The 27,597-nt window shown below is 34.4% G+C and overlaps 1 protein-coding gene across 1 annotated transcript in view; it reads left to right on the forward strand.

The window, feature by feature from the left end:
- The first annotated feature begins 4,692 nt into the window (after positions 1-4,692).
- The window catches only part of SLC1A1 (solute carrier family 1 member 1), a 266,144-nt gene continuing 243,239 nt past the window's right edge, over positions 4,693-27,597 (forward strand). Inside the window, exons 1-2 of the mRNA XM_053702546.1 lie at positions 4,693-4,774; positions 5,010-5,155. Coding sequence (XP_053558521.1) covers positions 5,065-5,155 — 91 coding nt within the window. The 5' untranslated portion in view covers positions 4,693-4,774; positions 5,010-5,064. The remainder of the gene's footprint in view (positions 4,775-5,009; positions 5,156-27,597) is intronic.

Here is a 27,597-nt window from a genome sequence, read left to right on the forward strand (position 1 = left end):
AGACTCTGCAAGGAAGATGCAATACGTACGAATTATATCATTCATTTAACCCATCATTTATGTACAAAATGATGGGTTAAGCCTACATATCTTATTGTTTGATCCCTACTCATTATTACTATAAAAATGTAATTAAAAACAGTTTTATCCTGTGATAACAAAAATAAATATGTCTAAAAAAATATATATTTGAGGATACATAATCATTTGTTTACCTAATGTTTAAGCCTGCCCTTTATAGAAAACTGGTTATAAGTTTTCTTTTATTTATTTTCTTCCATCTTATAATACTAATGGAGCCCCAGGCTTGAAAATATATGTAGTAATATAATGGCATGTAAAGTATTTGTTTATTGAGACCTTTATACTTGTTAGCCTTCTTATATTTGCAGTGCAGGTTCACAGGGGCATATTTATCAAGCTCCATATGGAGCTTGATGTCCCGTGTTTCTGGCGATCCTTCAGGCTCGCTGGAAACACAAGTTATGAAGCAGTGGTCTAAAGACCGCTGCTCCATAACCTGTCCGTCTGCTCTGAGGCGGCGGACAGACAATGCCAGAAATCAACTTGATCGAGTACGATCAGATTGATTGACACCCTCTGCTAGCGGCCGATTGGCCGCAAATCTACAGGGGACGGTATTGCACCAGCAGTTCACAAGAACTGCTGGTGGAATGATAAATGCAGAGAGCGTATGCTGTCTGCATTTATCGAGGTGCAGCGGACATGATCCGCAATATCGGATCATGTCCGCTCGCACAATGATAATTCGGCCCCACAGTATACACATATTTTATAGTAAGTTCCTTAACATATTGCTGTATGTTGCCGAAGTTAGGATGTAGGCAGACTTTTATATGTGACTTCTTCCTTTAGCTAAGCATACTGCTTCATAGAGTAGGTTCGTAATGCTTTTATGATGTTAATAATTTGGACATTTCCCATGCTAAATGGGAATGATATTCATCTTAGGGGTAAATAGAATAGTAGTACAGATAAAGGTTTTTATGTTGTCTTATCTAATACCTTTTTACTTCACTTATGTGTCTCACGGCTTGTCCCACTGTCAGTGGCCGAGGCTGTGGGATGAGCTCTATTCATTTTACTCTTTGAGGCCACCTCTCCACGAGAGTACATTAGTTAAAACTTGAGACCTCCTAGTCATAGACAATATGGGATTTGAATATGGGATATCTGCAAGCATATCCCTATATTGGTACTTAGTCATTACATATGTTTTCAAGACCTTCCTGTAAAGTGTTAACTCCTTAGGAGCTAGCTATGAGTAGTTTATAAGTGTGCAGAATACTATTTACCTATATTTTTTGGCCTACAAGTTGTGGCTACTTACTTGACACTTATCTCCAAAAGTGGAATATTCAATTTGGGTTACAAGTTTCCTTTTTAGTTACCCAGTTGCTTTATATATTTTAGTTTGTGATGTTTTTGGAGTGTTTGGAGGTCGAAGTGTGGCCTCTCCCTGCCACAGGAGGTAGAAAATAGAAGTACATAAACTGTACATATTTTATACAGTACTATTAAGACACGTTGATGTTACTAAGTCACATACAATTGTACAAGCTTGTAATTTTTGTTTCATACATTTCGTTAATATTATTGTGTGCATATGTAGTTGTACATACTTGTATTTAAATGGACACTAAACCCAATTTTTTTCTTTAATGATTCAGATAGAACATGCAATTGTAAGCAACTTTCTAATTTACTCCTATTGTAATTTTTTCTTCATTCTCTTGCTATCTTTATTTAAAAAATAGGAATGTAAAGCTTAAAGGGACATGAAACCCAAAGTTTTTCTTTCATGATTTAGAAAGATCATGCAATTTTAAGCAACTTACTAATTTACTTCTATTATCTAATTTGCTTTTTTCTCTTGATTTCCTTTGCTGAAAAGCTTATCTAGATAGACCCAGTAGCTGCTAATTTGTGGCTGCACATAGATGCCTCTTGTGATTGGCTCACCCAGAATGAAGCAAATGATATAATAGAAGTAAATTGGAATGTTGCTTATAATTGTATTATCTATCTGAATAATGAACGAAAAATCTTGGGTTTAATGTCCCTTTAAGAACCGGACCATTTTTGGTTGAGAACCTAGGTAATGCTTGCTTATTTGTTTGCTAACTGTATCCACCAATAAGCAAGCGCTATCCATGGTGCTGAACCTAAAATGGGCTGGCTCCTAAGCTTTAAATTCCTACTTTTTAAATAAAGATAGCAAGAAAAAAAAAATGATAGTAGGAGTGAATTAGAAAGTTGCTTAAAATTGCATGCTCTATCGGAATCATTAAAGAAAAACTGTGGGTTTAGTGTCCCTTTAATGTGCAATGTGTCTTTATTATTTACCTCAATAATAATAAAAAATAACAAAAATAATTCATTTTAAGCATTTAGAATTGCCTATTAGCAAATGAGAATTAGTAATAAGTACTTATCAGCCAATGAGCATTTATGTGAAGTATACAACTAGTAATGCTGTGCTATTAGTGTATCTTTATCTTTTCTGAGTGACCAACAGGAGACTTCCATCATGGGGGTAAATGGTTTAAACAGCAACTCCTCAGCTATCTAATGAGTAAAATAACATTTATTTGAACACACACTGTTGGTTTGTGTTCCATTTTTACAAACTAAAAATAATTACACGTCAAACTTAGCTGTTTTTTCTTCATTGTGAAGAGACCTACAAGGTGTATTTCCTGTTTAAGCAAAGTACACCTATAATAAAGAGGTATTCTAGAAAAAGACATATGATCTCAATACTGATAAAGATATAAATGAAGGTGACAGATGGCCGCCATGAGTCACCTCTCAGGAGTACACTAAAAAAGTGCAGAACCTCAGATTCAGAGCTTGTTATTGATCCCTAGTTACGGTACTCAAAAACACCACATGGATACCAAGCTCTGCATCATCAGATAGGTCCTAGTTACCTTAAAGGGAAACTTTCATTCTCTTGGTATCTTTATTTGAAAAGCAAGAATGTAAGTTTAGATGCCGGCCCATTTTTGGTGAACAACCTGGGTTGTCCTTGCTGATTGGTGGATTAATTTAACCGACCAATAAACAAGTTCTGTCCAGTTTCTGAACCAAAAAATAGCTTAGATGCCTTCTTTTTCATATAAAGATAGCAAGAGAACGAAGAAAAATTGATAATAGTAGTAAATTAGAAAGCTGCTTAAAATTGCATGCTCTATCTGAATCACGAAAGAAAAAATTTGGGTTCAGTGTCCCTTTAATGTGACAGTAAAGTCCAAATGAAACCTCCATGATTCAGATAGAGCCTGCAATTTTATACAACTTTACAATTTACTTTTATCTAATTTTCCTTTCTCTCTTACTATCTTTTGTTGAAAACAAACTTAGGTAGGCTCAGGATCCGCAATGCACTACTTGACCTAGCTGGTTATTAATTAGTGGCTGCATATATATGCCTCTTGTAATTGGCTCACCCAATGTGTTCAGAAAGCTCACAGTAGTACATTGCTGCTCCTTTAGCAAAGGATACCAAGACAATTAGACAAATTTGATAACAGAAGTAAATTGGAAAGTTGTGTAAAGTCGTATACTCTATGAATCAAAAAAGAAAAATGTTGGGTTTCACATCCCTTTAATGGTCATTTAGTAGATTGTGATACCTTTTAATGGACCAACAAAAATAAGGTGTGTGTTTTTTTACTCCATAAGCTTTTAAGACCTCACAGGTCTCTTCAAAGGTTCTACATCTGAAGAAGAAACCTGTGAGGTCTTGAAAGCTTATGGAATAAAACCCTCAATTTTGTTGGTTCATTAAATGGTATCACAACCTATGTGGGACCAATACGGCAACAACCTTTTTTCTTATAAAATGTCCGTTTAAGAAACTACTTATACACCAAAACCCTCATAGAAAGGCAGCGGAATTAAAAAGCCCACAATATTGAATTAAATTACAGAAAAAACAGGACAAAATGAATGACAGTAAATTACAAATGGCTGTACTACACTTAAATCTTTATATTACAAAATCAGTGCTTCTATTGCCCCTTAAAATAATCTGAAGTAAGTTTTCTCTTTTATAGATCCTGAGAACACTTTTAACATTACATTTGCTATTCTGATTTAACAGATACGTCTTAAAAACTTTTTTCCTTAGGCTATACTTTCCTCTTTGAGACTTCTTTCTGGACGAATAGTGATAAATACTTGTTATTTATTATTTATAACTGAGAGAGCAGTTTTTCTATCTGTATATGAGAGATATCTGTAAGGCTAAGAAAAAAAAGGTTTGCAAAGTGGCATATCAAGAAGCATGTTTGCAGCCAACAGATTAAACTGTAAATGTGCATGGTGCATGAATGTGCTTTATAGCAGCCACTACTCCATATAGCACATGATCACTTCTGCAGGTGACTGAATACAGGCAGCTAATGGAAGCATCTCTGTGCAGTCTGGGATGAAGAGATTGCATTGTAATATATTCATTTCCTCATCACTATCTAGGACACAGATTTAATTGAAGAGATATAATGGAGCCGATAAAACAATACCCAAGTGAATCATCATTATCAAGGTAAACAGAGAGTGAGGCGGGACAGGGCATAGTTCCCCTAATCCAGTGCATGAATGGCTGGGAGGGGTGACAGGAGAGGGAGGAGGAATCAGTGAGGCAATGTGAGAGTCTGGCAGGCTGCTCTGTCTATAATACCAGCTACAAGCGGAGCTGAGGAGGTCTAAACAGCTAATAGCTACAGACGTCCGTCTTCTTCGTGAGGTATTTTTTTTATAATTATTATCAGAGGAGGGAGGAAAACGGGGATGAGGGAGGCACTACCCCCGGACAGTAAGATCAGCCATAGATTGCCACAGAGGCTGCCGCAGTGAGACCGTGTGGGCACAGGGAGGGAAGCACAGGGCACCTGCACACATTGGGGTAGCAGTCTGTATTGTAACACAACTGACAGAGCAATAGGATTAGTAATATGGTCTCATCTCTGCGTTGTCTTCAGTACACAGATCTTGGTGTCGCCATCCCCCGAGCTACCCCCACACGGGCACTGCAACATGGGGAAGAAGCTGAAGAGGAGCTGCGACTGCAAACGGATACTGAAGAACAACTGGCTGCTCATCACCACTGTGGTGGCTGTTGTCTTAGGTTAGTCATCATCTACCATCATTTATTCCCAATTCATCTATACAATTCATTACACTGATGTACATTTATTTTGTATGGAACTGAATGTGGATTCGTTTATACGGCATCTGCCCATTTGCTGGCATTATATTAGTCTATATCTTTTTGCATAGTTATCATTTGCATTCCATTCAGCACATCCTCTGCAGCCTCCACAGACCAGTGTGAGTAGACGATAGCTTCAGCATCTCACCCTAGTAATGCCTCATGCAAAATCTGCACAGTGATGCAATAATAATACTCTCTAAAAATGACAAATAATAGACCATTAATTTGTCACTTAAATAGGTGTCACAAAGGTTGCTTTAAAGGAAAGCGTTGTTGCACACACACTCCACACTTCTATATCCCTGTAAATCTTTCTATATAATTAAGGTGACTCATGTATTAAAAACAAAATGATGTTAATGTTTTGTCTGTATTTCATTCCCTGTAATAGCCAAACAGCAGTGCAGTGTACAGCAAATGGTTATGGACCCATTATACACCCTAAATATGATTTATAAGAAGCAAATTATCAGTGATTAATGAAAACACTTCAAATAGTAACAATAATGTATATAATCTGTAGAAAGATAAAGTTCTTGCTTTATTTTCATTAAACATCACAGTGACCTAAACTACATGTTCAATTATCATTTAAAGGGAAATTAAACCCACATTTTTTTCTTTAATGATTCAGATAGAGAATACCATTTTAAACGACTTTCTAATTTACTTCTGTTATCTAATTTGCTTCATTCTCTTGATATTCCTTCCTGAAAATCATATCTAGATAGGCTCAGTAACTTCTGATTGGTGGTTGCACATATTTGCCTCATGTGATTGGCTCACCCATGGGCATGGCTATTTATTTAACAAAGTATATCTAACGAGTGAAGCAAATTAGATAATAGAAGTACATTGGAATGTTGTTTTAAATGGTATTCTCTATCTGAATCATTAAATAATTTTTTGGGGTTTAATGTCCCTTTAAAGTTAATATATATTAAGGCCCTAGAAATAATAACTTTAGTTTAAAAGCAACTACTGTTCCTGATATCTTGCTTACTTGAAATATTCTGATATTATGTATCTGTGGTTTTATGTCCATTTATGAAGGGCTATATAGTGTGTTTTTTAGTCTGCCATATAATGCATATTATTTGTCATCTTATAAGTTTGTGAAATGGCATTTTAGTATATTTAGCATTCCTGCAATGACCTACATACATTGGTATACAAATTAATATAGCCAGTTGTTCCTTATCTCTTTTATACAAATATGTTTAGCAGTAATAAACCACTTTGAGTATATAATACAGTCAATAATATGGCAAACTTCCATCAAAGTGATATTAAGCAACACACAATATTACAATTTAATTACATTTATTACCTACTATTTAATGTTTTTTGTGATATGGCATGCGGGGAAGATAGTTGTAGAACCAAATGTATATATTCTATTAAAGGGATAGGGAATTTAAAATTAAACTTGCATATATCGGACAGAGCATGTAATTTTAAGACACGTTTAAAGGGACATTAAACACTAAATAAATGCTAGATGGAATGATGCATTCAAAGAAAAGATTAGTCTGAGAATAATATGTAGATTTATTTTTTATAGTTTAATCAGCTGTTTAAGTATTGACAAAATAAATGCAAAGTTATAGTGTCTATAAAACAATAGGAGCTTCCATGTTGTAACTTAGTTTACCTTCTCTGCTGTGGCCAATTAGGGACAGTTATAAATAGGTCACAAGAGTATGCAGCCAATGGATGTGTGGAATATAACAGTGTGCTGCACTTCCATTTCTAACAGGAACTGAAAAACTCACAATTTCAGAATGAAATTACAGGAAAAGTGTACAAAAATAATAAAAGTATATTGCAGTGTTTTTTTATTATTTATACAATGTATCATTTTAAATTACCATCTCAAAGTGTTTAATGTCCCTTAAAAGTCACATCTATTTTTAAATGTGCTTTGTTCTCTTAGTATCCCTTGTTGAAAAAGAATACACAAATATTGTGCTATATTGAGAGCTAGCTGCTGATTGGAGCCTGCACATACTTGTCTCTTGTGATTGGCTAACTAGATATGTTCAGCTAGCTGACAATGTTCTTTCAGCAAAGGATAACAAGAAAATTAAGCAAATTTGAAAATAGTTAATTGAAAAGTTGACTAAAATTGTATGTTCTATTCAAAACACAAAATAACAATTTCGGGTTTCCTGTCCCTTTAAATCTATACATCTTAACGTTTTGCCTCTTTTTTTAGCAAATGTCATAATGTCAACATTTTTAACAAAATTCTTTTATACACAAAGGTTTGAAACCAATTACTGATAGTCTTGATAGAATATAAAATATTACTAGTTTAACTCCTAAGTTATGTCAGGATATGAGCCCAAAAGAAACTTTTTTTTTTTTTATTGTTTTGGCTCTTTTTGAAATGTATATTTTTTATAATTGTTTCCCCCTTTCCCCATCCATGTGGCTGACAATTCAATGAATACCAAGGGGTATACAGCAGTACGTGTATATATACTTCTGGCCCCATGCATTTGCAGCAAGCAGTGGTACAACTTTGTGTGACATATACACATTTATGTGTAATTTACACATATACAATTTCTTTACATTGCATATATATAAAAATATTTTAAAAAAGAGTGTGGATTCTCCAAATCACTATATTTTTTGTAACTGAAGTGTGCGTCATCACTATAGAAACCAGGGACTATTATAGTTGTAAGTTTAACAGCGTCTTAGGGAATTTCAGCTGTTACCACTAGTTGTTTACCACTACAAAGTGATTTACCTTCAAATTTGTTTCATCTGCAGATATTGGTAAACTAAATTACTGTCTTACACCTAGATTACAAGTTTTGCGTTCAGGGTTTTAACGCTTAAAAAATGGTCAATTCAGAGTTAAAACAGCATCGCAGCCATTACAAGTCTTGTCGGTATAGCTGTACCGCAAGCCTTTTAGCCTGTAACGCAACGTCAGTCCCGCATCCGTAAAAATTAAGTTTTTTCATGGGACTTCCATAGCGCCGGTATTACAAGTATTGCGGTGAGGCTAAAAAGCTTGCGTTACACCCTATACCGACAAGATCCGTTTCGCAATCTGAGAGCAGTAGTTATTTTACACAACAAAACTGTTACATAAAACTCATAACTAAACTGTTACAAAGTACACTAAACACCCATAAACTACCTATTAACCCCAAAACCGAGGCCCTCCTGCATCGCAAATACTATATTAAACTTATTAACCCCTAATCTGCCGCTCCTGACATCGCCGCCACTAATAAAATTTATTAACCCCTATTCCGCTGATCCCTGACATTGTCACCACTATAATAAAGTTATTAACCCCTAAATCGACGCCCTCCCGCATCGCAAACATTATTTAAATATTATTAACCCCTAATATGCCGCCCGCCCACATCGCCCCCACTATACTAAAGTTATTAAGCCCTACACCGCCTTCACTATAATAAACCTATTAACCCCTAAACCGCAAGCCCCCACATCGCAATAAACTAATTTAAACTAGTGACCCCTAAACCTAACGCCCCCTTAACTTTATATTAAAATTACAATTTCCCTATCTTAAATTAAATTAAAACTTACCTGTCAAATTCAAAAAACTAAGTTTAAACTAACAATTAAACTAATATGACTATTAAACTAAAATTAAACTAACTACCAATGTAATAAAGTATATTACACATTAAAAAATCCTAACACCTGTGAAATAACACTACTATAAAAATTACAAACTAATTACAAAAAATAAAAAATACTAAATTACAAAAAATAACAAACACTTAATTACGAAAAATAACAAACGAAATTATCAAAAATAAAAAGAATTACACCTAATCTAATAGCCCTATAAAAATAAAAAAAAACACCCAAAATAAAAAAAAACCCTAGCCTACAATAAACTACCAATAGCCCTTAAAAGGGCCTTTTGTAGGGCATTGGCCTAAGTTAAACAGCTCTTTTACCTGTAAAAAAAATAATACAAAGACCCCACTAACATTAAAACCCACCACCCAACCAACCCCCCAAAATAAAAAAACTAACTCTAACAAAAACCTAATCTACCCATTGCCCTGAAAAGGGCATTTGTATGGGCATTGCCCTTAAAAGGGCTTTTAGCTCTTTTGCATTGCCCTGAAAAGGGCATTTAGCTCTTTTACGAAAAGCCCAAACCCTAAACTAAAAAAAACCCCACCCAAAAAAGTTTGAATAGCCAATAGAATTTCAGTAGCTCTCATCCTATTGGCTGATTTGAACAGCCAATAGGATTTCAGTAGCTCTCATCCTATTGAATGATTTGAACAGCCAATAGAATTTCAGTAGCTCTCATCCTATTGGCTGATTTGAATTTCCAAAATCAAATCAGCCAATAGGAATGCAAGGGACACCATTTTAAATCACGTACCTTGCATTGAAGATTCAGTATATGGCGGCGACCGTATGAAGAGGATGCTCTGCGCCGGATGTCTTCAGGATGGACCTGCCCAACGCCGCCGGGATGAAGATAGTAGACGCAGCTGGGATGAAGATAGAAGATACAAATGCCCTTTTCAGGGCAATGGGTAGATTAGGTTTTTTAGATAGCTTTTTTTATTTTGTGGGTTTGGGGGGGGTAGTAATTTTTTTTCAGGTGAAAGATCTGTTTAAAGGGACACTGTACCCAAAAATTTAATTTTGTGATTCAGATTGAGCATGAAATTTTAAGCAAATTTTGAATTTACTCCTATTATCAAATTTACTTCATTATCTTGGTATCTTTATTTGAAATGCAAGAATGTAAGTTTAGATGCCGGCCCATTTTTGGTGAACAACCTGGGTTGTCCTTGCTGATTGGTGGATAAATTCATCCACCAATAAAAAAGTGCTGTCCAGAGTACTGAAACAAAAAAAAAAGCTTAGATGCCTTCTTTTTCAGATAATGATAGCAATAGAACGAAGAAAAAATCATAATAGGAGTAAATTAGAAAGTTGCTTAAAATTGCATGCTCTTTCTGAATTACAAATGAAAAAAATTGGGTTCAGTGTCCCTTTAACTTAGGGCAATGCCCTACAAAAGGCCCTTTTAAGAGCTATTGGTAGTTTATTATAGATTAGGTTTTTTATTTTGGGGTGATTTTTTTTTTTTAAAATGGGTATTAGAATAGGAATAATTTTATTTATTGTTATTTTTTGTAATGTTAGTTTTTTTCTAAATTTTGTGTTTTTAATTTTTTTTAATATTAGGTTTTAGTGTAAGGCAGCTTAGGTTTTATTTCATAGGTAAGTTTGTATTTATTTTAACTAGGTAGTTAGTAAATAGTTAATAACTATTTACTAACTAGTCTACCTAATTAAAATAAATACAAACTTACCTGTGAAATAAAAATAAAACCTAAGCTAACTACAATATAACTATTAGTTATATTGTAGCTAGCTTAGGTTTTATTTCACAGGTAAGTATGTATTTAGTTAATAATTGTAACTTTAATTTAGCACTATTTTTATTATGTTAAAGTTAGGGGGTGTTAGGCTTACGGTAGGGTTAGGTTTAGGGGTTAATATAGTATAATTTAGGTTGTTGCGATGAGGGGGCTGGCGGTTTATGGGTTAATAGGTTTATTTAGTGGTAGTGATGTGGGAGGCCAGGGGTTTAGGGGTTAATAGCTTTATTTAGTTGTGGCGATGTCAAGGAGTGGCGGAATAGGGGTTAATAGATTTATTATAGTGTTGGTGATGTTGGGGTGCAGGGGAATAGGGGTTAGTAACTTTAATATAGTGGCGGCGATATCAGGAGCGGCAGATTAGGGGTTAATAGATTTATTTAGGTGGCGGCGATATCGGGAGCGGCAGATTAGGGTTAATAACATTATGTAGGTGGTGGCGATGTCGGGGGCGGCAGATTAGGGGTGTTTAGATGTGGGGTTTATGTCAGGGTGTTAGGTTTAAACATTATTTTTTTTTCCCCATAGACATCAATAGGGTTGCGTTACGGAGCTTTTCATTCCGCAATTGCAGATTTTAGGTTTTTCTCTGATACCTTCTCCCCATTGATGTCTATGGGGAAAGCGTGCACGAGCACGTCAAAACAGAGCTCGTAATTTATGGATCTTAAAACCACCATATCGCACGCACAAGCCGGCTGTTTCAAAACTTGTAATGGCTGCGCTATAGGGGGTTAAATAACGCAACTTTTGTTGCCTTCGTTAAATTCCCTATAGCGCGCATGACTCATAATCTACCTGTTACGATGCTGGAAATTTCAGGTAATTTGTACTATGCTTGTCAGCAGAAAGTGAGATTATAGTACCATAATTTGGTTACTCATTATAATTATTATGTATTGGTTCTACAACTAATTCACTGGATTTTAGTGGCTACCATATAAATAAGTTTGTACTTCACATATCAGTCTGTTGAATTATAATTTAAAGGGATATTAAACCTAAAAAATGTCTTTTGTGATTCAAGCAGAGCATATAATATTAAAAACGTTTCCAATTTACTTCTGTTATCTAATTTGTTTGTTTCCCATGGTCTTCTTTCTTGAAGAAATACCCAGGAAGGTGTCTGCAGCACTGCAAGGCAGGAAATAGTTCTGCCATCTAGTGCTCTTGCACTTGCATAACTCTCTTGCAAAACTGCTGCAGTATAGTACTCCAGAGAATGAAGAACATTTGATAATAGTTGTAAATTAGAAAATTGTTTAGAATTGCATGCTTTTTCTGAATCATGAAAGATTTTTTTTGGATTTCAGGTCCCTTTAAGTTCTGACCTTTTAGGTATCCTACATACAACACCTGTCTGTCTGCAATAGCTGGAATAAAGAAGAAGATGAAATGCTGTCAGACTTAAAGGGCCACTAAACCCAAAATCTTTTTTTCATGATTCAGATAGAGAATACAAATGTAAACAACATTACAATTTACTTCTATTATTTATTTTGCCTCATTTTTTAGGTATCCTTAGTTGAAGAAAAAGCAATGCACATGGTGAGCCAATCACACGAGGCTTCTATGTGCAGCAACCAATCAGCAGCTACTGAGCATATCTAGATATGCTTTTCAGCAAAGAATATCAAGAGAATAAAACAAATTAGATAATAGAAGTAAATTAGAAAGATGTTTAAAATTGCATTCTCTTTCTAAATCATGAAAGAAAAAAAATGTGGGTTTAATGTCCCTTTAAGGGTATTTAGACACCATGACAAGGTGTGTAAATAGAGAATAACAAAAAAAATACTGTATAGAATTGTTCATTGGCATTTGAAAGATAGAATAACAAATACTGTTATTTCATTATCAACAAGACATAAACAAAACTGTGCATATTGTGTAAACATTGATTATTTAAAACATAACTATTTAACAGTAAACACGTTTGTTTTGAATGAAATACTTTGAATCCCAACTTTTTATAACTGAGTACAGTAATTTAATTTAATTTCTTCCTTTACCTTTCAGATTGTAAGTAAGTGATGGACTTAGGGGTGTACTCACTTTTGTTGCCAACGGTTTAGACATTAATGGCTGTGTGTTGAGTTATTTTGAGGGGACAGCAAAGCTACACTGTTATACAGGTTGTACACTCACTACTTTACATTGTAGCAAAGTGTTATTTCTTCAGTGTTGTCACATGAAATATATAATAAAATATTTACAAAAATGTGAGGGGTGTACTCACTTTTGTGAGATACTGAATATATATATACAAACACCCATGTCTAGTCATTATAAGTTTGTTGATCCCTGAGTTAGAAAGAGCAGTAGTGTTGTCTGCAATATTACAGCATCAGTGACAGTGGTGCAGGCAAATTGTACCAATGGAAAAATTGCAGCTGCAAGATTTTGGCAGTCATTATATTGCTATCAGGCTTATTTCACCAACAGAGAGTGTTTAATTAAAATTCCCCTAATAGTTTAAATCCACTGTGGTAAACATACATTGCCCTATGTATACTATGTTGGGGAAGAATAAACTACATTTTTCATTGACATTTGTTTAAATGTTTTTCTTTATAAGGCAGTTTAATATTATTTAAGCTGCATTTCCCATAACTCTGGTAATTGATTTTATTTATGCATATGGTACACAAACTAAGCTAAGCATTGTCTTGCAAAACATCACCATACAACATAAATATTACATAAGCAACTTTATGCTTATCTTATTTGCTGCATTTAATTAAATAGATGGAAACAAATAGTTACTGCATTGTCCATGTAATAACGGTGTAGCATGTTGCAAGGTTAGGGTTCTGGATACTAAAAATTCCATGTTCAGTCTCTATATGGGCATAGGAAAAGAAAGAACAGAATTTAAGGGTTATATTACAGGAAAAGCTGGCTAATTAAATAATAAGAATACAATGCATAGTTGTTTTACTATGTATGCATAACTGAACATTGTATGGGTAGTTCCAGTATTGTATTGTGTACAAGTTCTCAGTGAATACTAGACCAGTACTTTACTAATATTTCACCAGCATTGACTGCTAATTTAAAATACAGAATCTGTATCTGTGACAAAGACACGAAAACCATATTATAGCTGATAGTTCTAGTAGGTTTTAGAAAAATCAATCTGGAATACATTGTAATTTTAGATTAATGTTAACTACTAGTTTCCCAGGGGAAATCACTTCCACTTGACTAATTAATTTAATTATTTACTTTGATGTATGGGGTTTTGCTTTGTTTTCAGAAAAGCTGATAACCTTTTTTATAATCCAACCTTCTTAGTGAAAACTCAAAAAAGGTGATTTATGTTGGTTTAAGCAGTGATTTTACTAGATTTTTTTATTGTTTTTATTAAGGCTGATTGTAGTTTAATGTACGATCCTTTCAATAAGATTTATAAAAAAAACCTTTATTTACAATTCCACAATATTAATTTTCTCTTTTACATTTTAATGAAAATGAATAATGTTATTTGTTGGGTCTATACACATTGCATCATGTTTATTTTGAGTTTTGTGAGTTATATTATTGAACAAGCACACCCAATATTTTTTATATTAATCTGTTGTTATAAGTCCTAATACTCATTTTCTTTGAGCTAAGTAGTTTTTATAAGGAAGTCCCCATCGCTATTTCTGTAAACTATGAATTAAAGAAGAGTGTACAATTAATCATGTTTTTTTTGTGATCAGATGCTGACTGATTTTAAAACATAAACTCCTACAGGGACACCCTTTCAAATGGGCTAGACTGTCTCTCCCAACACCATTGTGAGTTTGATTTCTGTTGCTGTCTCTTGATGACATGGGTTATCTAAAGCCAATATTGCAGTATTAAATTGTCCGTTTATGTGGAGATTTCAAAGGGCAAAATCAGCAATTTCATAAGGTATAGCAGTTATTTGCAAATAATTTAAAGACACAGTAAACACTTTGACAACATATACAATGGTTATTATGCATAGTAAATCAACATTATGTTTTTATTATTTATAACCCCCCTATAATTTAAGTCTGAAAGTTGTGGATTTTCCAGGCTTCATGACAGGCACATGACAGGCTTCACAAGTCTAACCTTGCCACATACCTCTCAAATTATTAGTTTGCTATCTTATTATTTCTGCTTATACCAAACAATGTCAATGGCAAGCCCTATCGTCTTCAAGCTCAAGTTCAGATTGCCTTCTCAAATAAAGAAAGTGGTGTGTGGAGTTTGATCATTGAAAAACAGTTACAGCAAAGGAAGTGTTACTCTGTCCTTATAACGTTCACTGATGTATATATATATTGATGTGTTAATATATTGAAAGACGGCAGAAAAATGTTGTAATTACAAACTGTTTACTGCCACTTTAAGACAGTCCAGCAGGTAAACTGTATCATTTGGAATGCATTAAAAGGAAGAAAATTTAAAGGTTCATCAAAATTAAACGTCTATGATTAAGATAGAGTATGCGTTTTTCAACAACTTTCCAATTTACTTCTATTATCAAATTTGCGTTGTTATCTTGATATCCTTTGTTTACAGTAAAGCTAAGCAGGCTGATAGGAGCTCAGGAGTGTGCACGTTTCTATAGCAGTCTATGACAGCAGTGTTTGTAACATTAGAATAAACAAAGTTGCAGACATTGCTGCCAGGTGGCTAAAAACACGTGCACGCTTCTGAGCTTACCTAGCATTACTCTTTAACTAAGGATAACAAGAGAACTAAGCAAATTTGATAATAGAAGTACATTGGAAAGTTGTTTAAAATGTCATGCTCTATTCAATCCATGTAAGTTTAATGTTGACTTTATTGTCCCTTGAAAGTTTACAGTCACTTTCAGAATGGGTATTAATCTGCATTGCATCATCCTTTCAATATCCTTAAAGGGACATGAAACCCTACATTTTACTTTCATGATTCAGAGAGAGAATTCACTTTTATTACTAATATCCTACATTCTCTTGGTATCCTTTGTTGAATAAGCAGCAATACACTCCCGGGAGCCAGCTGAATGCAGTAGGTGAGCCAATAACATGAAGCATACATGTGCAGCTACCAATCAGCAGCTCCTCAGTCTACCTAGGTATCATTTTCAACAAAGGATCGTAAGCGAACAAAATAAATTAGATAATAAAAGTAAACTGGAAAGTTGTGTAAAATCACATCATCACTATCAGAATCATGAAAAAATGGATTTCATGTCCCTTTAATCTATAGATCACTTGATTTTCATGTTAAAGCAAATGTCAAATTGTAACTTGTAATGTGCTATGTTCATTGTTGCAAAACACTTTAGTTATCAATTCAGTGGTGATTGCATAATATCAGTGTACACTGATTTCCTATTCATTCTTTTATCATTTTCAAAAGACTTCCAGGTATTCACACTAAAGAAAAGTATTTTGAGGTGAGGCAATAAGGGTCACTTACATTCCTGTAAAGTACTTACCTTCACATTATTGTTTAGCAATTCATTATCCAAATGCTGTAAATTCCATTCAAGGTTTCCAAGTTATTATTTGTTGATTCTTGTGCATTGTTCTAAATGAGTTTTTATTACTACAATCATATCATATGGTAAACAACAAAGATGTAAAAAGACAGTGAAAGAAAGAAAATGTATTTTTCTTTCTTTTTTTTAAGCATCCTGCTTGCTGCCCTTTTATACAATCCCCTTGCTGTGAAACTGTTTTAAGAGGTTGCCCCACGGACACTACACGTTGCTCTACTTTAGTGCTCTCTGATTGATTAAACATATGAAGTAGCATAACTTTTAAAATATACTAAATGAAACATTATTGCGATATACGTTCATTATTTATTTCTCTTAATTTTGCTGTAAAATACATCAGATAATTGCACGTGTTCCACTTTCTTCTAGAGAGGTTAATACTTTTAGCTAATTTATCTTTGAAGTTTTGTTTACCCCCCACCTCACATCTCTGTAATAATTTACTTTTTTAAGGTGAATTATCAGTTTTTCATCAACAATCATGATAGGAAAAGTATTCTTTGCAATATCAGTGAGCATACAAGGTAGTATTTATACTTAGATTAAAAATGAATATATGGTTGTTTATTTAAATACCTGTTAATTTTTTATTTTTACTAATTGAATAAGCTGAATCAGGGCTAAACCAAGGGCAGGCTACCACCGTCTCTTTCCTTAACTGCACTTGTAGAAACAGAGTTCATGCTATATCTGCGTATTAGTTTGTGATTGGTTAATACAGGTTCTTTTGTTCTGGAGGGCAGAGAAATCAGCGAAAATAAAAAACATAAAACAATATGCTAATTTGACAAAATAAAGTTGCATTATTCATTGCAAAATTCTTCTCAGATATGAAGGTGCATTGTCATGCAACTTACAATTTGTGCTTATTCTAATTATTTTTGGGATATCTGATTGATGGTTTTGTATATGATTGAGTTATTTTGTTCATTTCAGTAAAGGCTTACATGGTAATACCCTGATTTGTTTTTTAATAGTTGCTGCACTAAGACAAGAAGAATACATAGGGACCATCTCATATTTGCTACCCTATTTAGCTGAATCTTTATAGTCACAAACAGTGAGTGTTGTGAGAAGTATTTTCTATTTTGTGTGTAATAGAGATTATTTACCTGGTAACATACCTGCTTTAAAATAAATTTATATGTTACTTTTTATTGCATAATATAGCATTTGGCAGTGATTACTTACTTTCTGATTTTGAGGATTATTTTTAATTGGTGTATTTTAACAAGTTTATGTTTTTAACTTATATATTAAACGTTATGTTTTATTTGGAGTGCACACATATGGTGCTTGTGGGGTGTTTATTATGGATGTAGATTGGGGACTTCATATATATTTTGGGCTAGATTACGAGTGGATCACTAACAGTTACGCATGAGCGTTAAGGTGCTTATCACGGTAGTTTGTGCATGTCGGGTTTTTCGCTCGTATTACAAGTTGACAGTAAACGTAATCGATTGAGCGCAATATAAGTTAACACGCAACCTCAGAGCTCTGGGTAACTGTATTGCGGGGGGGGGGGGGGAGTTGCACAAAACACATAAAAAATACATTGCAAAGTACAGTTACCCTCATAATAACACTATCTTAGAAAATGTATTTAAATGTATTTTAAAAATATTGCTCAAAAAAGTTATAAGGGCTTAAATATATAAGGTCTCAGGTGTTAGGGGAAAAAAGGCAGGAAAAGGGCTTTAACATTGACATGCATACATACAGTATACATGTCTAAAGATGTATCTGTATAAATATATATGTTTATATGTGTGTACATATGTATTTATATGTGTATACAGACATATATATATATACATATAAATTGGAGCCCTTTGCAGTTAAGTAGATGAAAACATGTAAAAACATATTTATGCAATATTCATATGTAATAGTGTTATAGTGTGTATTTAGTGTAAATATTTCACATTCCATTGTTCTGCACATAGCAGAATATACACTGTGTATTTTTAAATAAAAATATATATATGTACCAAAATACCATCCGATATATATTTTTTCCACTTATTTGCTTCATTGACTTCTATGGGGGAATAGGTTATCATGTGGCCCATTGTAAGTTTGTCTTTTTACGCTTGTTTGGTTAGCACGAGCTAAAACTGTTTACTTTCAATTTGTAATATGAGCTTACTTCTAGTGAAGTTAACGCTCAAGGGGGAGCATTAAATACTGCTCCACTTGTAATCCGGCCCTTTGTAAAATAAACAAAAGGTGAAAGTACAATCACAAATAATACGAGTGAAAATAATGTGATAACAAGCACACACAAAAAAAGAAATGTTGAAAGATATGTGTCAAGTGTGCACACAACAATACACCTTCAGTAGTGAATACAAATCTTCACAAAAGTCCCAATAGATAAAATGTCCACAACTGGAAAAAAGATCCACTCTATGTAAAATATGTAGAGTCTAGAATGGAATCCATTTCCAGTGGTTAAATTCAAAGTAATATACAAGCAATAGTGTAATAACAAAATGCTCTAATGCAAAATGCAATAACAAAATGCTCTAAGCATTAGAGCTTTTACTTTCTGCATTTAAATAACAATTGAATGTTTTTCACAGCTAATACAATCTGTTGTAGATACCATATAAGCAAAAGCAGGTGTTTTACCCTTTTGCTGCCCACATAGCATTGTAGTAAATGCATATTGGCAGCTGTGCTGGGGATATGAAACAGTGCTCCTTTAGTATAAAACATGTTAAATCATAGGAAACATAAAAACAAACAGATTGTGTTAAAAAAACAGCAAATAATTTATGTGTATTCTTGTGCACTTGGAAACTCTTGGTGTAGTCACTGCCTTTAAAAAGATATGGCATTAGTTCTACTGTCACATCATTTTTTAAACATTTCATATCTGTTTTACTGTTAACCCCTTGTTAACTGACAATTTAAACAGATTAATATATGAAGGGTGCAATATTTGTCAAACTAACAATACATTATAATTTGCACTTAAAATTCCCAGGAGATGGTTGAAAAAAATGTCTCCAATATGAATTCAAAATTAGAATTGGAAAGAAGGTGTTAACTGTTGATAGCTCATTATTAATAGATAGCTCAATAGCTAGAGACTTTTTTTATCTGCAGTGTTTTGCTAAACCCACTGACAATGCATGTAAAGCTATTGTTTAATAGAAAATAAATATTATTGGAAAATAATGGTTGAAGGCCAGTTACCCAGAGCATAAAGTGGTAAATTCACCTTTTAAGTAATTAGTTTACATCACTAAATTAAAGTAATAAATTATTTTTTCCTTTAAGTATTGTAATGTAGTGGAAGATTTTAAACCAAGTCGTAAGGAAAATCTTGTTTTTCAGTAGATTGTACCATTTTATAAAAAAATATTTGTTTTAGAGAATTTCTAAGTTGACAAATGGCTGCTATCCAGAATGCAATAAAAGTTTGTTTGTTGGGGGGGGGGGGGGGTGTTCGGGCAGTTTTATAGCCAACCTACCATATAATAGTAGTAAACAATACATTATTTTATCAGTTGTGCGTTTATATACTTTTAGGTTTAAAGTTTAGCATCAATTCACCCTCAAAAAATATCAATATTTATATGATTTACAAAAAAAATATATATTGAATAAAAGGATTTTTTTTTTATTTTGTTACCTTTAAAGAAAAAGATTTCAAAGAAGTTGGCTTAATTTACTTTGGTAATTTATTCATCTCCTACCTCTATTTAAACTTGCTTCATGTCTATGAAAAATTATGTGCTCCAAAAAATTATCCTATATCCAGAAAATGTCACCTATTTCCTTCCAGGGAGAGTCCACGACTTAATTCCTTACTGTTGGGAAATACAATACCTGGCCACCAGGAGGAGGCAAAGACACCCCAACCAAAGGCTTAAAAAATCCCCCCCACTTCCCCTATCCTCCAGTCATTCTTTGCCTTTCGTCACTATAGGAGGTGGCAGAGAAGTGTCAGAAGATTTGGATAGTCCTGTAATGGGTATGTTCCCTTCAAGAAAGGACTGGAGTTTTAAGTAGTCATGTCAACCTCTGTGCGAGTATTGATGAAAGTTAGAGTCTGGAGATGCAGGGAAAGTTTTTCTGCGAGACACAAAATATATGTACAAGCTACAGCGCTGAGAGTGAACACACAAGGCAGCTATATGTGAAGAAGGAATCCCTTACTCTGTATTAGACTAAAAATTAGGGAAAGTGATTACACTGACTGCAGTGGACTGCAGGCAAGTAATTGTATACAGCTGAGCTGTCACATAGACAGCTAAATGTGTGTAGTAAATAGACTAATATGCAGACCTCAGTGGGTGTGGGTTGAATATATAACTATATAAATTAGCATTTAATAGATAAAATGAACATAACAAATTCAACACAGTTTTAAAACAAATACATCAAAGATAAAAAAATAAAAATATGCGATGTGCACTAAAAAAAGAAATATGCGATGTGCACCAAAAAAGAGAAATGTACAGCATAAACATATATGGTCTAACAATTTATGACATAAAAGTGGATGATAGCAAGCATAATACAGCTCAAAATTATTGCAAATACAGGATAGCTGAAAGTCTTTTTTGACAAACAAAGTTGTCTTAGTGTGAGCAAAAAGTCTTTTTAGTAAGCGAAAAATTGCGTATTTTGCAAGCAAAGTGATGTCTTGATTAGTTGGCTTGTATAGCTGCAGAGCTGCAAAGTGAGTATGAGAAGAAGTATGGAGGAATCCTTTAAAACAGAGGTAAAGTTCAAATGGCAAGGTGTACACTTATACTTACACCAGTGGCCGATAGTTGATCTCCAAGGGTTTCTCTCCGGATGACGTTAGTCTCTCAGGCATCTCCTAAACTCTCATGGAGGGACTACAGTGAATCCAATCGAGTTCAATGAACTCCCACGCCGTCAGACTTACAGGACTACGGAAGCCCAAAGAGGTCACAGCAAAGAGCAATGCGTTTCGGCTGAGCACAGCCTTTCTCAAGATCATCACGCACTAAATTAGGGTGTCGGATCGTAACATTAATCAAGAGATTATTGTTCCTTCCTTGTGTCCTAATCCTTCATCAGCGAAGGAAAGTTTGCTTCACAATCTAGATGTGGTTCGTGCCTTGAAGTTCTATCTTCAGGCTACTAAGGGTTTCAGACAATCTTCTTCTTTATTTGTCATCTATATGGGGAAGCGTAAGGGGCAGAAGGCTACTACGACCACTCTATCTTTCTGGTTGAGGAGTGTAATCCGCTTAGCTTATTAGACAGCGGGACGACAGCCTCCTGAGAGGATTACGGCTCATTCCACTAGAGCAGTGACTTCCTCCTGGGCTTTTAAGAATGAAGCCTCAATGGATCAGATTTGTAAGGCAGCTACCTGGTCCTCCTTACACACTTTTTAAAAAATGTTACAAGTTTGATGTGTTTGCTTCGGCAAGCTTTCGGGAGAAAATTTTTGCAGGCTGTGGTGCCCTCAGAATAGGGTCCGCCTCTTTTTTCTGTTTTCTCCCATTATTCATTCAGTGTCCTATGGAGCTTGGGTATAGTTTTCAAGAATTAAGTCTTGGATTCTCCCTGCCTTATGGAAGGAAAACATAATTTTTGCTTACCAGATAAATTCCTTTCCTTCCTGGCAGGGAGAGTTCACAAACCCCCCCCCCCCCGTAATTTATGTTTTTGATGGGCGGCTCCATTTTTATATTATTTCTTCTGCCACCTTTTATACCCTGATGTTTCTCCTACTCTTCATTGTTCCCTCAGCAGAATGACTGTGGGATAGGGGAAGTGGGAGGGATATTTAAGCCTTTGGCTGGGGTGTCTTTGCCTCCTCCTGGTGGCCAGGTATTGTATTTCCAAACAGCAAGTAATGAAGCCGTGGACTCTCCCTGCTAGTAAGGAAAGGAATTTATCTGGTAAGCATAAATTATGTTTGTTTCTTCCGTGAGAAAAAAAGATCAATAAAAACTAACAGGATCAGCTACACAAATTCATCCAGCAATTGCTGACAGGTGATCATTATCAATATTATATGACAGTCATAACTAATTGAGGCTCTTTATTAGAATGTTGGGACTCCACAATTTCAAACAATGGTGTTCCAAAGTTTTCATAATCAGCCTGGAAACTGTTGGGGCACATAACACCTCAATTGAAACAAAGAAATATATTCCTTTAAATGGAGGGGTTCCACATTCCTCTTTTTATTGTGCAAGAGAGGGGCCATCACACCTCTATGAGTTTCATAAGGTTCTTGATCTATCAATGGTTTGCGGTTGCCATGGCTACCACTTGAAAACCACTTCCTATTAATTTTTTTACATGGGTGTGCTTTGGTCTTTATTATCATTATTTATTATTATTATTATTACTACTTCTACCTAATAGACAGGTGATTTCTATCAAAGGGGAATCATCTCATTTCAGGGGTGTTGCTTGCAGGTGTTACATGATGCCTTTTTAGTGTATAGTTGCTTTGTTAAAATCCCATCCCCATACTGTTAGCTCATGATGAGCATACTATATAACTTTACATCCCTTTAATGTGAATGCATCACTTTTAAGACCTTGTCACATATTTTCCATAAATTGTTTTTTAATCTGAAAATCTGACATTTTGAAGTGTTTAAAATCCAACTTGCAATGCATAAAAACAAACAGCAGCTTTAAAACATTGTATTTGTCAAGGTGAAGAAGTTGCAGTTGCACCAGGGCCCAAGTGTTGAGGGGGGTCCCATAGCAGCAAGTCTATACATAGGCATGTGCAGAATGTGTACAATACTAATGCAGGTTGTCTATTCTCAAATCATTATACAGAGCAGTATGTATATTATGACTATTGGTTACTACTGAGTTTTTTGCACCAGGTAGGTCCGCTACTGGTATGTGTGATCAAATAAGTACAAAATACAGTAAACTTTTTAAGAGCATTTAAAACTGTTAGTTTAGAATTAAAATTTCTTACAGACTCTATTGGGAGCAGGAGGCAAGTAGTTTTCAGATGTATTTTACAACAAAAACAAGAAAAAATAAATCATCATAGTAATTAATTAATTAAAAGGGATACTGAACCCAAATTTTTTCTTTCAAGATTCGGATAGAGCATGCAATTTTAAGCAACTTTCTAATTTACTTATGTTATCAATTTTTCTTCGTTCTCTTGATATCTTTATTTGAAAAAGAAGGCATCTAAGCTAAGGAGCCAGCAAATTTGTGGTTCAGAACCATGGACAGCATTTATTTATTGGTGCTGTCCAATCAGCAAGGACAACCCAGGTTGTTCACCAAAAATGGGCCGGCATCTAAACTTAAATTTTCTTATGTTATCTAATTTGTTTTGATCTCTTGGTATCCTTTGCTGCAAATGATACCTAGGTTGGTTCAGGAGCTGTTGATTGGTAGCTGCATATTTATGACTCGTGTTATTGGCTCACCCGATGTGTTCAGCTAGCACCCAGTAGTGCATTGCTGCTTTTTTAACAAAGGATACCTAGAGAATGAAGCAAATTAGATAACTGAAGTAAATTGGAAAGATGTTTAAAATTGTATGCTCTACCTGAATCATGAAAGAAAAATGTGGGATTCATGTGCCTTTAAGCCCAGACTTATTTTAGCTTTACTTTAAGCAACATTAAATCAATTTTGCTTCTTTGAAAACTAATAAAGGGCCAGATTACAAGTGGAGCGGTATTTAACGCTCCCGCTCGTGTGCTAACTCCTCTAGAAGTACGTTTTTTGCCCACCTCACGTATTACAAGTTTAAAGTAAAATGTTTGTGGTCTTACCCGATGTGCGCAAAAGGCTGAAGTTAGCATATCGCAACCACGTAAATGTATTCCCCCATAGAATTCAATGGAGCAAAACAAAAAAAAAAACCTGATCGCATATTCTCAAGTGCGCTAACCCAACATGAAAATATGAATATTTCACATTCCAATGCTCTTCATATAGCAGAATGTGTTCTATTTATTCTTAAATACATATTTCTACTTATATCTGATGTTTTTTTAGTAAAATATATATCTATTCTCATATGTAAATATATATCTATTTATAAATACATAGAACATATACCCCTATGTGCAGAACATTGAAATGCCAAAGATTTACAATAAATACACAGTATAAAAAGCTATTAAATATGAATATTGCATAAATAGGATTTTTCATGTTTTTATCTTCTTAACTGCAAAGAGCTTCAATGCACTTATATATATGCCTATATGTGTGTACATATGTATTTATTTGTTTATTTTTGTATATGTCTATAAATACATTTACAGTATACACATATAAATACATATGTACACACATATAAACATACTGTGTATATATATATATATATATATATATATATATATATATATATATATATATATATATAAATAAAAAATATAAAAAGAGAGAGAGAGATGCACTCAGCTGAGACAGAACAAAAGCTAGAAAAACTTCTGTGCCTGTTCATTTTCAGTGCCACTCAGGGTGCGTACTCTTTTTAGCACACTATGCCCCTTCACAGAGAAAAAATATCCTGTAGCATATCAGTCTGACCCTGCCCAATGACAGTCCAGCACTGAAATACCAGGCAATTCTTCTCTGAACAAGAGAAACAACAACCCCAGACGATCATTTCGGCCTTCTGTGGGCCTCATCAGTGAGGTGCAGTCGCATCTCTCTAAGGGCACGTGTGCAAGGAGTCCACGTCTGGTTTCCTCTTTCACTCTTAGGGAGACCCAAGAGCAATTTGCATAAATATAAAAAGAGAAACAGATGCACTCAGCTGAGACAGAACAAAAGCTAGAAAAACTTCCGTGCCTGTTCATTTTCAGTGCCACTCAGGGTGCATACTCTTTTAGCACACTATGCCCCGTCACAGAGAAAAAATATCCTGTAGCATATCAGTCTGACCCTGCCCAATGACAGTCCAGCATCAAAATACCAGGCAATTCTTCTCTGAACAAGAGAAACAACAACCCCAGACGATCGTTTCGGCCTTCTGTAGGCCTCGTCAGTGAGGTGCAGTCGCATCTCTCTAAGGGCATGTGTGCAAGGAGTCCACGTCTGGTTTTCTGATATATATATATACATACATAGACATATTTAGGCGATAATTATTATTAATAATTTTTATTAGATAGTGTTAATATGAGTGTAACTGTACTGTTATATGTATTTTTTATGTGTTGTGTTACACTTTTTTTTTTTAACCAGAGCTCTGAGGAAGCAGTATCCTGACGCACGTAAACTTAAATTGCACTCAAGTGATCATATTTACGTTTAACTTGTAATATGAGCACTACACCCAAATGGCCCAAAATTTCTTATTTCTTATTTGCTTTCTTATTCTTTTTTATTTCTGTATTTTCTCATTGAGTTTATCTTCATTACTCATAGAAACAAAATCTATTGCTTGTTATCATAGTAAAGGTTAAATCCAGTAACTACTTTTTTCTTTTGTTTTATGGATTAGAAACTAAAACATAAAGTCTTAATCTGCAATGCTGTCTGGACAGTGGACAGACACGTTTTAAAAGATCTTGGTCTGACAGGTTTTGCTTTGTCAGAATATTATCCACTTGAAATGTAGCAACCTTCTTTAAACATCACATATATACAGTATATAGTGCTAAATAAATGTCAGATTGCAGGATACTGATGAATATATAATATAATGTATTTCAAATGTATGCTGATAGGATTATACATCTTAACTAGCTGTCACTATTTCACCTTCTGAATGTTAGCAGCCTTGACTCTGCTTGTCAAATGAGACATATCCCTATACATGTTGCAAGGTTTGCCTTATCAGTATGCAATATGCAGGTGCATAGTGTCTAAATAAATACAAGAATCTGTGATGATCAATCCACACAGTTTGGATACTGAACATTGCTTTGCTGAATATATCAAATTATGTGTAAGAGCCAAGGACACAGATCTTGGACACTGAATTGAAATAAAATATTCCTTACCTGTGTAGCATCACATTAACATAGTACTGATACATCTTACAGAAGATTGCTTTTTACAGTGCTTTATCCGTAGAGCACTCTAATATTCTAAAACAATTAAAATATTCTAAATACTTTGAATATATAATCATGACTAGCTTTCATTTAGTGGTTTGTGACATTTTAAATTGAAAACATCTGGTGTTCTTAAATTTTGGTTGTGTCAACAAACATAAAAAACAGACAAAACAGTATTTTCTTGGGGAGTTTCCACAAAGGTAAAATATGCTCAGCTGATGCAAAAACTGACCATTGTCGATTGATTACATTTTAATCATGACTGCCTAATGTGTTTGAATAGATTTTTTAAATAAATGTTATCCAATCAAATGATGTGCAATTAAAAATGTCATATCATGATCATTTTATTAAACATCCAATTATATAAATGCCTTCATTAATGAGCATTGGATAGCTCACATTTTAGTTGTGTATATATTCTATTACATGGGAATTAAGCATAAAAAATAATCCTGGTGAAATAGATCAATAATAGTGAAAAGTGTTTTCTGGTTTTATCAGAATAGTGTTGGTAATAGGTCTTGAATCGGTGGATTTAATGGGATTTCTGATTAATCTTAATGTCCTTGAATATGGAAACCCCACTTTTGTAAGGTATTGGTATAGTAAATGGAGTCTATTTAAAAAAGTTAAACCTAAATGGGGAATCTTCTGTTGAAACAATCTTAAGAAAATGTACAGAACACAAGTGAAATAGAGTACCTCAACAATGCCCCTTTAAAGGAAAATGGAATCAGTTTTTTTTATATATGCATGACATGTAGTATCAGAAATTAAGAGCAGAACTTGAAAATTCTAAATATAAAATTATATTAAATCATTTTAAACTAGTTAACATTAGCAAAAATGAAAGGGATTTGATATTGCAGAGCAGTCCCAGGGTAAACCTCTTGAGGAGATATGTAACTGGTCTCCTATGCTATGGCCAGTTATATACTGCTCCAAAAGGCAAACATGAGACTCACTGCAGCATTGTCCTACAGACAATCTAAGGATAACTAATATATACATTCCAGGGGCGCGATCCGATATACGGCGCAGGTTTAGGCGCAAGCGTGGAAACCTGCGCCGCCCGTAGTTTCAGCTTGCAACTCGAGCTAATCCATATACGGCGCCGTCAGAGGCTAAAGTGCCGTAAGTCTCACAAACCAGCGATGTCCAGAAATCTGCGTAAGTACAAATTTCTGGAGTCACCAGTGACTTACGGCACTTTAGAAACTGCCGCAACATAAAATACTTGACTAAGTTATTAAATCATCCGTACTGTCTAACACGCCTCCTACACATAGCCCGACACGTCTAACCCTCTATCCGCTATCCCCCCTAACTCTCCTAATAATAATAAATGTATTAACCCCTAAACCGCCGCTCCCGGACCCCGCCGCACCTAATAAAGTTATTAACCCCATAAAC

Source organism: Bombina bombina, chromosome 2 (assembly GCF_027579735.1).
Source record: "Bombina bombina isolate aBomBom1 chromosome 2, aBomBom1.pri, whole genome shotgun sequence".
Taxonomy (NCBI): domain Eukaryota; kingdom Metazoa; phylum Chordata; class Amphibia; order Anura; family Bombinatoridae; genus Bombina; species Bombina bombina.